This window comes from Hemiscyllium ocellatum, chromosome 12 (genome assembly GCF_020745735.1).
Source record: "Hemiscyllium ocellatum isolate sHemOce1 chromosome 12, sHemOce1.pat.X.cur, whole genome shotgun sequence".
In the NCBI taxonomy this organism is placed as follows: domain Eukaryota; kingdom Metazoa; phylum Chordata; class Chondrichthyes; order Orectolobiformes; family Hemiscylliidae; genus Hemiscyllium; species Hemiscyllium ocellatum.
In genome coordinates, this window is record NC_083412.1 from 70,303,012 (window position 1) to 70,319,686 (window position 16,675).

At 41.0% G+C, this 16,675-nt stretch overlaps 1 protein-coding gene across 1 annotated transcript in view; it reads right to left on the reverse strand.

Moving 5' to 3' along the window:
* Window positions 1-16,675, reverse strand: part of cep97 (centrosomal protein 97) — a 47,754-nt gene that overhangs the window by 29,475 nt on the left and 1,604 nt on the right. The window contains exon 2 of the mRNA XM_060833658.1: window positions 1,236-1,378. Coding sequence (XP_060689641.1) covers window positions 1,236-1,378 — 143 coding nt within the window. The remainder of the gene's footprint in view (window positions 1-1,235; window positions 1,379-16,675) is intronic.

Genomic DNA, 16,675 nt, shown 5'->3' on the forward strand with positions numbered 1-16,675 from the left:
GGCATAAGACATGCTTTCCTTCATTGGACGGGGTATTGAGTAAAAGAGTTGGCAGGTCATGTTACAGCTGTATAGGACTTGGGTTCGGTCGCATTTGGAATACTGCGCACAGTTCTGGTCACCACATTACCAAAAGGATGTGGATGCTTTGGAGAGGAAGTAGAGGAGGCTCACCAGGATGTTGCCCGGTATGGAGGGCACTAGCTATGAAGAGAGGTTGAATAGATTAGGATTATTTTCATTAGAAAGATGGAGGTTGAGGGGGAACTTGATTGAGGTCTACAAAGTTAAGAGAGGTATAGGCAGGGTGGATAGTAAGAAGCTTTTTCCCTAGAGTACAGAACTCAATTACTAGGGGTCACGAGTTCAAAGTGAGAGGGGAAAGGTTTATGCAGAGTGTTGGAGGCCTGGAATGCATTGCCGGTGGAGGTGGTAGAGGCGGGAATGATAGCGTCATTTAAGATGTATCGAGATACATGAATGGGCAGGGAGCAAAGGGATACAGCTCTTTAGAAAATAGGCAGCAGGTTTAGATAGAGGATCTAGATTGGCGTAGGTTTGGAGGGCTGAAAGGCCTATTCCTGTGCTGTAATTGTCTTTGTTCTATATTTAAGATGATTTTTATATCAATTTAACTCTATTAAATTCTAGTTCTTAATCTTACCATATGGAAATATTTTCAACACAAATGAGAAAGAGAAGGAAAAAGAAATAATGGAGTGGAAAAGCACCTGAACGTAACACATGGAGCAGATATGTACACTTGAGAAGGATACATTAATGCTTGTACTTGGCTACTAATATCATACTGTATTCTGTTAAGATGGGAGTCAAGGTAACACGAACCTACAGAAGGCCTGACCTGGAACAAGTCCAAGTAAGAATTCTAGAATACATTTCTGAAGCAAAATGAATATTGAACACATTTTTCAAAACAGATTTTCTTTTCTACAAGTACTTAATTGATTATATCAATGCATCTTGTAGGCTACTTTATAAGGAAGCATAAAATTGTATAGCTACTTCCCTAATTGGCCCTGATGTACAAGATGTCAATTTCATCAAATGTTCATGTTAAAATTAACAAGAGCAGTATGCCATGTAGACTACATAACATGTTACTTCTGTTTCGTCTAAAATAGTGATTTGATGCAGAGGTCATTGTAAAGATTTAGCACACTACGAGCACATGTCCTTTAAAATCTCACAAGAAATTTTTTTCAAAGAACACCAACTTGTACTAAATCTCCACATTTCTCCACATTTTCCAATTTAGTCAGTTGGTTCTTGTCCAGAATCAGAGTAAAAGTACTCGTCGGGCACAGCGCAACTGTATTCAAATGCTGCAGTCCCATCCCTGATAAGTCAACTATTCCACCTGAAAAATAAAAATAAAATCTAAATTAACATAACTTATTTAGCACGCATGAATTATTGGATCCATCCCATCCTCAATTTTTTTAAAAATAGCATTTAATTATGAACAATCATTTAAAAATCAGAGGATATCCTATTTACAATACAAAAGAATAATCAATAACATAATTTCCAAATTGTGAAAAATACCAGTCAGTAGTATAACAGAACAGGACATGCATGCTCCAATACATTCCAGCTCGAGAATGACATAGTTAGGGAGAGAGACATGTACACAGCAGCAAGTCACTCTTTCCGCAGAATCAGAGCGCTTGTGAAAAACCCCACTGGGACTACAGAAATCACAGCAGCAATGAAACATTCTGGCCGAATTACAGGTCAGGAGAAAACAAATCCATAGCACCAATAGTTTCCCATCGATTTAAAATTATCTAAGATTTTTAATACATCAAAAAGACCATAGAAAAACGAAAGAATATTGGACCATGTTTCAGAAGAAAAGGCCAGATTTCAGGCAAGTGACTATGTGGAGCCATCCAACATAGAACTTTATCATAGACTTGGAAAATCAAATTGGCAAAAGGTAGCCATGAGGAAGAATTAAGAGTGTATTCAAGACAATTTCCTAGAACAATACACAATGTATCCAACAATGGATCATGCTATTTTTTTATCTGGTAGTATGCAATAACGCAAGTTTAATAAATGATCTTCAATGAAGCAGTGACCATAACGTGGTTGAAGTTAGTATTTTGTTTGACATTGAGAAACTTGAGTGAACAACTGTTCTAAATTTAAATATAGAAAATTACAAACTGATGCGGGAAGACTTGCCAGGAGTGGACTGGGAAAGATGTTTCGCAAGAACAGCTGATGTTTAATTCATGGCGGCACGGTGGCACAGTGGTTAGCACTGCTGCCTCACAGCGCCAGAGACCTGGGTTCAATTCCCGCCTCAGGCGACTGACTGTGTGGAGTTTGCACATTCTCCCCGTGTTTGCGTGGGTTTCCTCCGGGTGCTCCGGTTTCCTCCCACAGTCCAAAGATGTGCGGGTCAGGTGAATTGGCCATGCTAAATTGCCCGTAGTGTTAGGTAAGGGGTAAATGTAGGGGTATGGGTGGGTTGTGCTTCGGCGGGTCGGTGTGGAGTTGTTGGGCTGAAGGGCCTGTTTCCACACTGTAAGTAATCTAATCTAATCTAAAAAAAATAGCTCATGATTCTGGAAAGATATATCCCAATGAGAAGAAAAGATTCTAGGAAAGGGATAAACCAACCATGATTAACCAAGTATATAGTAGTATAAAATTGAAAGAAAAACCATACAATGCGGCACAAAGATTACAAAGGTAATCCAGAGGATTAGGAAAATTTAAAAGACAACAACAAAATGACCAAAAAAAACAAGGAGAAAATAAATTTTGAGGGTACATTAGCAAATAACAAAAACAGAGAGCAAGACTTTCTTGAAAAATATTTTGAAAACCACAGCAAACATAGGCCTCTTTGAGAATGAGGCTAGGGAAACAAAAATGTGGAACCAGGAAATGACGTCAATCGGGATAATACTGTGTCTCAGTCTTCACAGTAGAGGAATCAAACAGCATTGCAAAACTACAAAATAATCAAACGGATTGAGTTGGGGAGGTGGAAACAGACAATAACTAGCTAATGCTAAGCAAACTAAAAGGGTTAATGGTTGGTAACTCTCCTGGTAAAATCCAACGTAAAATTTTAAAGTAAGTAGCTAGAGATAGTGGATGCACTGGTAATAATCTTCAAAGATTCCTTAGATTCTGGAAAAGGCCCGAAAGATTAGATAACTGAAAATGTAAACAAACATTCTTATACAGAAAGGGAGATAGATAAAAATGACTCATGTGGCACAGTGATGGTGTCCCTACCCCTGGACTGAGGGGCTTGGGTTCAAGTCCTGACTGCTCCAGTGGTGTGTAATAACATCTCTGAACAGGTTGATTAGGAAAATAGGTTACATTTGAAGAAAAGGTTAAGTATAGCTTAGCATTGATCCTTAGAAAAATGTTAAAACATTTTAAAATTACATCCCTTATTGTATAATAGCAGAACATTTAGAAACACACAATATAATCAAGCAGAGTCAGCATGGCTTCACAAAGGGCAAATCGTGATTGACAAACTCTAAGAGTTTGTTGAGGATGATACAAAAAAAGGGAACCAGTGAGTGTAATATATTTAGATTTCCAAAAAGTGTTTCCTCAGATATCACATATACATATACTTAATATGATAAGAGCACATGGAGTAGGAATAGTATAGTCACATTGATAGAAGGTTGGCTACCTAGCAGAAGACAGACAGTTGGGATAAGGAGACACTTTCAGGACAGCAATCTGTAACCAATGGAAGAAGATGAAGTCACGGGCCGGAGTAGTGGCTACACTAAGAAAATGACAAAGGAGAAGAGGGTCCAATGATCACGACAGCAACATCAGCACAAGGCAGACCCGGCTCTACTCCAAGGTATCCCAGCAAGCGAGGAGCAGGTGCTAGGCATAATCCTCTAGCCCAGACTCGCAGGCTGAGCCAAGGCTCCAAGTCTGCAGCTAGTCCTGCGTGCCTGACGGCATGGCAGCAACAGCGCCAAGTTTGCTTCCAGAGCAGGACCATATGGCACTAGCAGCAGCTACATCAGTGAGGTTGGCTCAGCGGAAGCTCATGGCAGTGAGGTGAGGTGGCGCTGGAGAATGGTGACTGTTTCTTCCAGTGGTAGCAGGGGCATGGCAAAGTGCAATTGCAGCAGTGAAATTAGCTTAGAGCAGGGACTTGAGGCATTGGGATGGAGGAACCTGGATCCAGGCCCATGACTCAGCTAAAAGAGGAAGGTTTACTAAAGACCAAATAACTTTATTGAGGTAAGAATATAAGATTAACTTCATTGTTTTATTTTTCTGGCTTTATATTCTATGTTTTGATTTATTTTCTGTGTTTTGAGATGGCGCTTGAGAGTGGCGATACTAAGCAACACTTTTCATTGTATTTGTAATGAATACACAACAATAAATCAAATGAAGTCAAGGCTGGAGGCACAATTTTTTCATAATATGTATTAATGGCGATGATGAGGAAAGCAAATGTACCATGTTTGCAGGTGACAAAACAGATGGGGTGACAAACAGTGAGGATGACACAAGGACTATCCAGAGAGACACAGACAATTAAATGAGTGGGCAAAAATGTGGCAGATGGAATGTAACATGGGAAAATGTGAGATTATATATTTTGACAGGAAGAATAGAAGAGATGAATGTTATTTAAATGGAGAAAGACAATAGAAATCTGCAACCAGAGGGTTTTGGGGGTTCTATTACATGAATTACAAAAAGCTACCATCCAAGTTCAGTGGGTAATAGGGAAGGCAATTGGAACATTGCCCACTATTTCAAAGGGAATGGAGTATAAAAATAGGGAGATCTTGCTAAAACAATTCAAGGAACTCGTCACATCATACCTGAAATACTGTGAACAGTTTTGGTCTCCTTTTCAATAAGAGATATACTGGGATTGTTGGCAGTCCAGAGAAAGTCCACTAGGTTGACTCCAGGTATGGAGGGATTTTCTATGAGGTTGAGGAGAGTTTGAGTAGGTTGGACTTGTACCACTGGCATTTAGAAAAATATGGGGAGAGACCTTATTGAAACATAAAAGAGTCTCAAGGGACTTAACAGGGTAGAAACTTCCTCTTATAGAAGAATAGAGAACTTGAGGGCATAACCTCAGTGTCATGTATCTATGGAACGCTTACTGCAAATGCTTGTCGAGGCCGGGTCCTTAAGCATACACAAGCCAAGACAGATTTTTAAGCAGCAAGGGAATCAAAGGTTATGGAGAAAAAGCAGGAAAGTGGAATTGAGGATTATCATGTCAGCTACGATCGCATTAATGGCTGAATGGCTTTCATCTGATGTGATGCTTTATGGAAACATAACTCAAGGACTGGTAGAACACATGCAAAGTAAGGACAAAAATAGTAGAAATAGTGCAGCAAGCAACCAACCTTTAAATCATAAGCATGTTCCTTAAAGAAATTTTCATATGCGAATATGCTATTCCCAATGCCATATGCTCTTCAAGTAAAACCTGAACTTAGAAATTAAACATTGAAGTTTACAGATGATATGCATTCACAAACACTGACTAATCAAATATGGACAGATTAGCTCACACTAACAAATAAGATCTTAAATCTTGTAGTTTGGCAGGAAACCACAGGCCATGACATCAACAGAAATCCTTTTTGTTCTTTACAAATGTCAGTTTCTACTCAATGAGAACAATCTTACTTCTACATGAGAAGGTTTCAGGATTGATTGCATAACATAGGCTGACACTTCAGTGCAGTATTGTATTTTAATCAGTAGGAGGTTTTCTTATCCATGTTTGACATGATGCCATGACAAGATTCCAGGGCAACCATGCCTCACTGTACTGCAGCCCTGCCAGAGTGACAGCACATATCCATGGATGGTCATAAGGCTGCCTGGAACATGATCCCAGGAACCACTCTCTCAGAATTTTACTTGACAGTCTATGCCAGGCTGTTGCTTGACTAGTCGGGTTGTTCAACTTTCAAACAAATCCCCAAATGTTCCTAAGGTGAACTTTTCAGCTTCAACTGGTTTGGTTTGGATGCATAAATCAAGTTGGTCCTGTGTTAAGGTTTACATCAGTTTGATAGAACTGAGAACTTTCTAGGTCATCTCTTGGGACAATTAAGAGTCAGCCACATTGCCACGGACTGGAGTATGGACAGCAAATTTGTTCCCTAAAAGGCGAACCTGATTTTGTTTTTACAATCATCAACAATAATTTCAAGGTCAACCTTAAGTTTGATTTTACTTCAAGGTGGCCACATCCATTGTACACAGCTCATCACTTTAGGCTCTAAGTGCCATCTAGTGGTGGCATTGGCCATCCACCCTTTGCCAAATTGTTTTTTCACTACACACTAACTTTTGAGGTTGATGAGAGAGATTTCCATCTCACCACTGGTTACCACATTCTGGACAGGATGAACAAAAGTATCCATTTTTGTTTCAATTATAGATGCAATATTTCGAAGAGGAAGGAAGGCGTACTTTTGATTCAAAGCATGCCTTTTGGCAAGAAGAGAAAATAACTAAATAATCGTCAAGTTAAATAGCAACATAGAAACCCGAAACAGGACCAATTAGAACAGAACATTAAAGAAAAGGAGCATTTGATTATACCTTAATTGGGTGTACTGAAATTGAACCATTCTAAGGTAGGGTAGCAAACTGGCCTGAGGGTCAAGTTTAAAACCATATGACCCAGTAAATCAAACCACTATTGGGAAATCTGCATTTCCCAAACCACCATATTTTTCAAGTGAAGCATGGATTTCCAATAAAACGTACAGCCATTTAAAGTGGCACCACTCACTTTTTCCTATACAGCAATTTGGGCCATTCCCTATAATTAATATCATTGAAATTGAAAATCCCTTTGACTGATATGGAGCAAAGTAACATGGTGCTCTTGTGGGCAATGGTAGCATCCCCATCTCTGGGCCACGATACCTGGGTTAAAGTCCTACCTGCTCAAGAGGTATGTAATAACATATCTTAGCAAGTTCATTAAAAAATATCTAGAATGTTAACAGCTAACATAGTATCTTCAATTTATTTTAAAACAGCTCTTAAATATGAAATTTTCTCTTTAAAAATTATTTTACAATAGAATGTATATCCCATTTTAAACCTAATTAGAAGCATTAAAACAAGGTTAAAACTCATAGCCCGGGTCAAAGGCAAATGCAAAGACAAACATTTCAAAAAGAAACAAACGACATGTCGCAATTAGCTAATGGTAAACACAAAGTAAAACTGAAAACTGTATGTAGTGGAGAGATTAAATGGGGCCAAGGATAGACCAGATCTAAAAGTTGAAGTTCTAAATTGGAGAAAGGCCAATTTTGACGGTATTAGGCAAGACCTTTCAAAAGCTGATTGGGGGCAGATGTTAGCAGGTAAAGGAACGGCTGGAAAATGGAAAGCCTTCAGAAATGAGGTAACAAGAATCCAGAGAAAGTATATTCCTGTCAGGGTGAAAGGGAAGGCTGGTTGGTATAGGGAATGCTGGATGACTAAAGAAATTGAGAGTTTGGTTATGAAAAAGAAGGAAGCATGTTATAGACAGGATAGCTCGAGTGAACCCTTAGAAAAGTATAAAGGCAGAGGGAAATCAGGAGGGCAAAAAGGGGACATATTGCTTTGGCAAATAGAGTTCAGGAGAATCCAAAGGGGTTTTACAAATACATTAAGGAAAGAAAGGGTAACTAGGGAGAGAATAGGGCCCCTTAATGATCAGCAAGGCGGCCTTTGTGTGGAGCCACAGAAAATGGGGGAGATACTAAACGAGTATTTTGCATCAGTATTTACTGTGGAAAAGGATATGGAAGATATAGAAAGTAGCGAAATAGATGGCGACACCCTGAAAAATGTCCAATTTACAGAAGAGGAAGTGCTGGATGTCTTGAAATGCATAAAGGTGTATAAATCCCCAGGACCTGATCAGGTGTACCCTAGAACTCTGTAGGAAGCGAGAGAAATGATTGCTGGGCCTCTTGCTGAGATATTTGTATCATCGATAGTCACAGATGAGGTGCTGGAAGACTGGAGGTTGGCTAACGTGGTGCCACTGTTTAAGAAGGGTGGTAAGGACAAGTCAGGGAACTACAGACCAGTGAGCCTGATGTCGGTGGTGGGCAAGCTGTTGGAGGGAATCCTGAGGGACAGTATGTACATGTATTTGGAAAGGCAAGAACTGATTAGGGATAGTCAATATGGCTTTGTGCATAGAGTCATAGAGATGTAGAGGTGTACAGCATGGAAACAGATCCTTTGGTCCAACCTGTCCATGCCGACCAGATATCCCAACCCAATCTAGTCCCACCAGCCAGCATATATCCCTCCAAACCCTTCCTATTCATATACCCATCCAAATGCCTTTCAAACGTTGCAATTGTACCAACCTCCACCATTCCTCTGGCAGCTCATTCCATACACGTACCACCCTCTGTGTGAAATCTTTGCCCATAGGTCTCTTTTACATCTTTCCCCACTCACCTTAAACCTGTGCCCGCTAGTTCTGGATTCCCTGACTCCAGGGAAAAGACTTTGCCTATTTACCCTATCCATGCCCCTCATAATGTTGTAATCCTCTATAAGATCACCCCTCAGCCTCTGTTTTCCCTGAGACTCCAGGGAAAACAGCCCCAGCCTGCTCAGCCTCTCCCTATAGATCAAATCTTCCAACCCTGGCAACATCCTTGTAAATCTTTTCTGAACCCTTTCAAGTTTCACAACATCTTTCCGATAGGAAAAAGACCAGAATTGCATGCAATATTTCAACAGTGGCCTAACCAATGTCCTGTACAGCCACAACATGACCTCCCAACTCCTGTACTCAATACTCTGACCAATAAAGGAAAGCATACCAAACGCCTTCTTCACTATCCTATCTACCTGCGACTCCACTTTCAAGGAGCTATGAACCTGCACTCCAAAGTCTCTTTATTCAGCAGCACTCCCTAGGACCTTACTATTAAGTGTATAAGCCCCTTTAAGATTTGCTTTCCCAGAATGCAGCACCTCTCTATTATCTGAATTAAACTCCATCTGCCACTTCTCAGCCCATTGGCCCATTTGATCAAGATCCTGTTGTAATCGGAGGTAACTCTCTTTACTGTCCACTACACCACAATGTTGGTGTCAGCTACAAACTTACTAACTGTACCTCTTCTGCTCACATCCCAATCATTTATGTAAATAACAAAACGTAGAGGACCCAGCACCGATCCTTGTGGCACTCCACTGGTCACAGGCCTCCAGTCTGAAAAACAACCCTTCTACCTTTGAGCCAGTTCTGTATCCAAATGGCTGGTTCTCCCTGTATTCAGTGAGATCTAACCTTGCTAATCAATCTCCCATGAGGAACTTTGTCAAACGCCCTACTGAAGTCCACATAGATCACATCTACCTCTCTGCTCTCATCAATCTTCTGAGTCTAAAAATCCTGCTGCAAGTCATACTTCTCCTGATTCCCCAAAGCCTCTCCATCATCTACAAAACACAAATCAGGAGTGTGATGGAATATTTTCCATTTGCTTGTATGAGGGCAGCTCCAACAACACTCAAGAAGCTTGACACCATCCAGGAGACGGCAGACCAACTTCATTGGCACCACATTCACGTATATTCCCTCCACCAGCCTACAATTGCAGCTTGTGTACCCATTTACAAGATGTAATGCAGAAATTTACCCTTTGCACGTTCCAAACCCATGACCACTACCATCCAAAAAGTCAAGGGCAGCAGGTACATGGGAATCTTAAAATTTCCTGTTAAGCCCCCACCCAGACTTAAAATTATATCGCTGTCCCATCACTGTCGCTAGATCAAAATATGACCCCAGTAGCATTGTAGGTGTACCTATACTAAATAATCTCCAATAATTCAAGAAGACTGTTCACTACTCTCTTTCCAAGGGAAGAAAGAGTAGGCAATAAATGCTGGCCCAATCTGCAAAACCTACATTCCCACTGACTCAATGAAAAAAAATCCAACCAGCGCTGAGCCGGCACTTTTTTTTATTTTAAGCTATTCAATAACGGGCTGTTGGTATTTCTGGGTCAGCCAATGTTCATTACCCATCCCTAAATGCCCTTGAGAAGATTATTGAGATGCCTTCTTGAACCATTGTAGTCCACGGAGGAAACATATACCCATACTGGCATTCTGCAGCACTTACAGATTACATCAACTTCTTCAAAGCAGTCGATTTCTGAAAGCCTTTCTTCTTGTGTCCCCTTTAGCTCAAAACACTCTGTTTGATGGGCCTCTGAGATCTTCCTGGGGATTCTGCACAATATGTATGCTCAAGGCCTGTCTTGTATAGATTAAAATTTAAAATGGCTATTATGCCAAAACTAGCAAACTATGCTAAGTATTAACCTATGCCTTCCAGTGCCTTTTAGTCAAGGTGACCTAAGTTTTCTAAACGGTCTCAGCCATAATCTTTTGTTGTGAGATATTTTTGTGAGTGCAGATGGGTTATTAACACTGACAGGGGGAGCTACTGTTCACTATATTGGTAATTCTTGGCAGGATCTATTGAATTTCAGTAGGCTGTGCATAACTGCTTCCCAGAAGAAGTACAACCTAATCCTAACAACAATTGAATATGCAAAGGTAGTAAGGAGACTTCAGGGAGCCTTTGAAAGATTCTTTGTCTATTTTAAAGACAGTGAGCATTACAAAATATATAATTTATAATACGGTCATAACAGTCCTCACTTATGCCATGTAAATGATGGACAGGCTGTGGAGAGTTGACAGTGAGAGTGAGAATGATAGTCTTGAGTTGAGGATCTTCGTTAACTGGTAGGAATGTTACTTGCCATTTGTAAGAGGAAGTTTGGATGTTGTCTCGATTTTGCTGCATTTGGACATGGACTGCTCAGTATTTGTGAAGTCTGAATATTGCTGAATCTTGTGCAACAAGAGAACACCCCTATTTATGACTTTATGAGGGGAGAACTGACAAGTAACAAAGTCACCAACAATTATTTGTGTGACTATGTCAGATACTATTTTCCTCTTCACTTATAAAAATATTTACCAGTTCATGCTTGGAATATTGACATCACCAGAAATACCAGTATTTGTTGCCCTTTCCTAACTGCCCTCAAGAAGGTAGGACCTGAATTACTGTAGCTACTCAGGTGTGTATAATTTTAGTATTGGGAAGGGAGTTCCAGGATTTTGATCCAGCATCAGTGAAGGACTGACAATTTACCTTCCAGATAGGATGTTATGTGGTTTGGAGGAGAAATTGCAAGTGATCGCATTCCCATGCATCTACTGCCTTGTTCACTTAGGTGTTAGGGTTTGTAACATGCTATTGTAAGTCTTAGTAAGTTGGCACGATATATCTTGTAGATTGTGCAAACTGATATGTGTTGTGTTGGTAGTTGCAAAAGTGAATGTTTACAGTGGTACATAGAATTCCAATCAAGCTGTCTGTGTTGATCTGCTGAACTTGAGTATTACGAGAGCTGTATTAATCCAAGAAAATCAATTGAGGTAATTCCAAGTCACCCCAATTTATATCTGGATTAGTACATTTATGTACTAGAACATTTTTTTTCAAACCAGTACCCCCTGAGCATCTGATATCATATCTTGAAACCTACCTTCTTCCTTTGAAAACTTCCTTTACCCTATTGTCTCAATTGCCTAAATATTTCCAGTTTTTGAACAGGACTTTAGCGAAATCATACTTTTTAAAAATTCATTCATGGGATCAGGGTGTCACTGGCTGGACCAGCAGTTATTGCCCATCCCTCATTCACCCAGAGAGCTGTTAAGAGTCATTGCTGTGGGTCTGGAATAACATGTAGGCCAGACCACGTAAGGATGACAGTTTCCTTTCCTAAAAGGACAATAGTGAACCAGATGGGTTTATCCAATAATCGACAATGGATTTTATGGTCATCATTAGACAATTAATTCCAGATCTTAAGAAAATTGAATTCAAATTCTACCATCTGCCATGGCAGTATTTGAACCTGGATCCCCAGAACATTATCTTGGTCTCTGGATTAACAGTCCAGTGATAATACAACTAGGCCATTGCCTCCCCTTTGCAAGACTTTGTGCTGTTTATCTCTATTTAAAGAAGGACGTCCTTGCATTGGAGGCAGTATTTCAAAGGGTCCCTGAATGAGAGGGCTATTCTTTGATGAGAGACTGAGTAAACTAGCTTTACATTGTCTAGAGTTGAGAAAAATTAGAGGTAGTCTCAAAAAAATTCATAATTTTGAGGGAGTTGAAAGGATGTACACAACTCATTTCCCCTGTTTGAAGAATCTGGACAGATGGGAGCACAGTCTTAGGACAATGGGATAATCATTTACAACTGAGAAGAGAAGAAATGTCTTCACTAAAAAGTATATAAATTATTGGAATTTTCTACACAAGAGTTGTTGAACACAATTAAGGTCTGAGATGGCAAAATTTTTGAGGTCTCAGATAGTCAAGGGATACAGGAGTCTTGCAAGAAAATGCCGAGACTAAAGATCAATCACAATTGCATTGAACAGCAGATCAGGCACTTTGGACTGTACGAGCTTGCTCCTAATTATTATGTTCCTCTCATTTAAACACACTCTTTGATACCCAAGGAAGCAATAGAAATAATACTCAATGGGAACATCTTGTCTTAATCAGAAGTTTGAGGATTCACATTCAGCCGAGTGACAGAGTCCATAATCTGTGCCGGCACTTCAAACATACAGCACTCTCTTTGTATGGCACTAAAGTGCCATCTTTCGGAGTGGATGGTCTAAATCCAATTAATGCTCTTCTATGCAGTATTAGAAATTTGTTTAGATCCTTTCAGTAGAGATGCTGTCTGACTTGTTTGTTTCTGTCTCATGCAGTTCATAGAGTCATACAGATGTACAGCATGGAAATAGATCCTTCCATCCAGCCTGTCCATGCCAACCAGATATCCCAACACAATCTAGTACCACCTGCCAGCACCCGGTCCATATCCATCCAAATCCTTCCTATTCATATACCAATCCAAATGCCTTTTAAATGTTGCAATTGTACCAGCCTCCACCAATCCTCTGGCAGCTTATTCCATACACCTACCACAATCTGCGTGAAAAGGTTGCCCCTTAGGTCTGTTTAATATCTTTCCCCTCTCACACTAAACCTATGCCCTCTAGTTCTGGACTCCCCGACCCCAGGGAAAAGACTTTGTCCATTTATTCTATCCATGTCCCCCATAATTTTGTAAACCTCTATAAAGTCACCCCTCAGCCTCTAATGCTACAGGGAAAAACAGCCCAATCCTATTTAACCTCTCCCAACAGCTCAAATCCTCCAACCCTGGCAACATCCGTGTAAATCTTTTCTGAACCCTTTCAAGTTTCACAACATCTTTCCAATAGGAAGATCAGAATTGCACGTACTATCCAACAGTGACCTAGCCAATGACCTGTACAGCTGCAATATGACATCCCAACTCCTGTACTCAATACTCTGACCAATAAAGGAAAGCAGACCAAATGCCTTCTTCACTATCCTATCTACCTGCGACTCCACTTTCAAGGAGCTACGAACCTGCACTCCAAGGTTTCTTCGTTCAGCACTCCCTAGGACCTAACCATTAAGCGTATAAGTCCTGCTAAGATTTGCTTACCCAAAATGCAGCACCTCGCATTTATCTGAATTAAACTCCATCTGCCGCTTCTTAGCCCATTGGCACATCTGATCAAGATCTTGTTGTAATTTAAGATAGCCTTCATTGCTGTCCACTACACCTCCAATTTTGGTGTCATCTGCAAACTTACTAACTGTATTTCTTATGCTCACATCCAAAATCATTTGTATAAATGTCAAAATGTAGAGGATCCAGCACTGATCCTTGTGGCACTCCACTGGTCACAGGCCTCCAGTCTGAAAAACAACCTTCCACCACCACTCTCTGTCTTCTACCTTTGAGCCAATTCTATATCCAAATGGCTAATTCGCAGTGTTCCGTAAGATTTAACCTTGCTAACCAGTCTCTCATGGGAACCTTGTCGAACGCCTTACTGAAGTTCATATCGATCACATTTACTGCTCTGTCCTCAATCATCTTTGTTGCTTCTTCAAAAAACTCAATCAAGTTTGTGATTCATGATTTCCCAGGCACAAAGCCATGTTGACTATCTCTGATCAGTCCTTGCCTTTCCAAATACATAGGAGAAAGTGAGGACTGCAGATGCTGGAGATCAGAGCCAAAAAATGTGTTGCTGGAAAAGCGCAGCAGGTCAGGCAGCATCCAAGGAGCAGGATAATCGATGTTGTGGGCATAAGCCTTTCTTCAGGAATGAAGATGGTGTGCCAAGCAGGCTAAGATAAAATGTAGGGAGGAGGGAGTTGGGGGAGGGGCGTTGGGAATGCAATAGGTGGAAGGAGGTTAAGGTGAGGGTGATAGGCCGGAGAGGGGATGGGGGTGGAGAGGTCGGAAAGAAGATTGCAGGTCAAGAAGGCGGTGCTGAGTCCAAGGGTTGGGACTGAGATGGGGGGGGGGGGGGGAGAGAGGAGAAATGAGGAAGCTGGAGAAATCTGCATTCATCCCTTGTGGTTGGAGGGTTCCTAGGCGGAAGATGAGGCGCTCTTCCTCCAGGCGTCATGTTGCCATGGTCTTTCCAAATACATGTACATTCTGTCCCTCAGGATTCCCTCCAACTTGCCCACCATCAAAGTCAGGCTCACTGGTGTATAGGTAAAAAAAATGAGGTCTGCAGATGCTGGAGATCACAGTTGAAAACGTGTTGCTGGTTAAAGCACAGCAGGTTAGGCAGCATCCAAGGAATAGGAAATTCGACGTTTCAGGCATAAGCCCTTCAGGATGAAGGGCTTATGCCCGAAACGTCAAATTTCCTATTCCTTGGATGCTGCCTAACCTGCTGTGCTTTAACCAGCAACACATTCTCACTGGTCTATAGTTCTACCACTTTTCTTAAACAAAGGCACCACGTTAGCTAACCTCCAGTCTTCCGGCACTTCATCTGTGACTATAAATGATACAAATATCTCAGCAAAAGGGCCAGCAATCACTTCTCTAGCTTCCCACAGAGTTCTAGGGTACACCTGATCAGCTCCTGGGGATTTATCCACCTTTATGCGTTTCAAGACATCCAGCACTTCCTCCTCTGTAACATGGACATTTTTCAAGGTATCACCATCTATTTCCCTACAATCTGTATCTTCCATGTCCTTTTCCACAATAAATACTGATGCAAAATACTCGTTTTGTACCTCCCGCATTTTCTGTGGCTCCACACAAAGGCCACCTTGCTGATCTTTGAGGGGTCCTATTCTGTCCCTAAGTACCCTTTTGTCCTTAATGTATTTGTAAAAACTCTGGATTATCCTGAACTATTTGCCAAAGCTATCTCATGTCCCCTTTACCCTCCTGATTTCCCTCTTACGTATACTCCTACTGCCTTTATACTCTAAGGATTCACTCGATCTATCCTGTCTATATCTGATATAGAGCTGAAAATGTGTTGCTGGTTAAAGCGCAGCAGGTCAGGCAGCATCCAAGGAACAGGAAATTCGACGTTTCGGGCTAAAACCCTTCATCGGGATATATGCTTCCTTCTTTTTCTTAACCAAACCCTCAATTTCTTTAGTCGTCCAGCATTCTCTGTACCTACCTGCCTTTCCTTTCATCCTAACAGGAAAAGACTTTCTCTGAATTCTTGTTATCTCATTTCTGAAGGCTTCCCATTTTCCAGCTTCCCTTTACCAGCGAACATCTGCCCCCAATCGGCTTTTGAAAGTTCTTGCCCAATACCGTCAAAATTGGCCTTTCTCCAGTTTATCTGGTCTATCCTTTTCCATCACTATTTTAAATCTAACAGAATTACGGTCACTGGTCCTAAAGTGCTCCCCCACTGACACCTCAGTCACCTGCCCTGCCTTATTTCCCAAGAATAGGTCAGGTTTTGCACCTTCTCTTAGTAGGTACATCCACATACTGAATCAGAAAATTGTCTCGTACACACTTAACAAATTCCTCTCCATCTAAACCTTTAACACTATGGCAGTCCCAGTCAATGTTTGGAAAGTTAAAATCCCCTACCATAACCACCCTATTATTCTTACAGATAGCTGAGATCTCCTTACAAATTAGTTTCTCAATTACCCTCTGATTATTAGGAGTTCTATAATACAATTCCAATAAGGTGATCATCCCTTTCTTATTTCTCAGTTCCACCCAAATAACTTCCCTGGATGTATTTCCAGGAATATCCTCCCTTAGTACTGCTGTAATGCTATCCTTTGTCAAAACGCCACTCCCCCTCCTCTCTTGCCTCCCTTTCAATCCTTCCTGTAGCAACTGGATCCTGGAACATCCCTGAGCCATGTTTCTGTAATTGCTAAGATATCCCAGTCCCACGTTCCTAACCATGCCCTGTGTTCATCTGCCTTCCCTGTTGGGCCCTTTGCATTGAAATAAATGCAGTTTAATTTATTAGTCCTACCTTGTTTCTGCCTGCCCTAACTGTTTGACTCGCTTCTGTCCTCAACTGTATCAGTCTCAGGTTGATCTCTTTCCACACCAGGTGCCACCGCCACCTTACTAGTTTAAATCCTCCTGAACAGCTCTAGCAAATCTCACTGCCAGTATGTTAGTCTCATCTCAGCCTCAACTCCACTGTCCATAACCCTT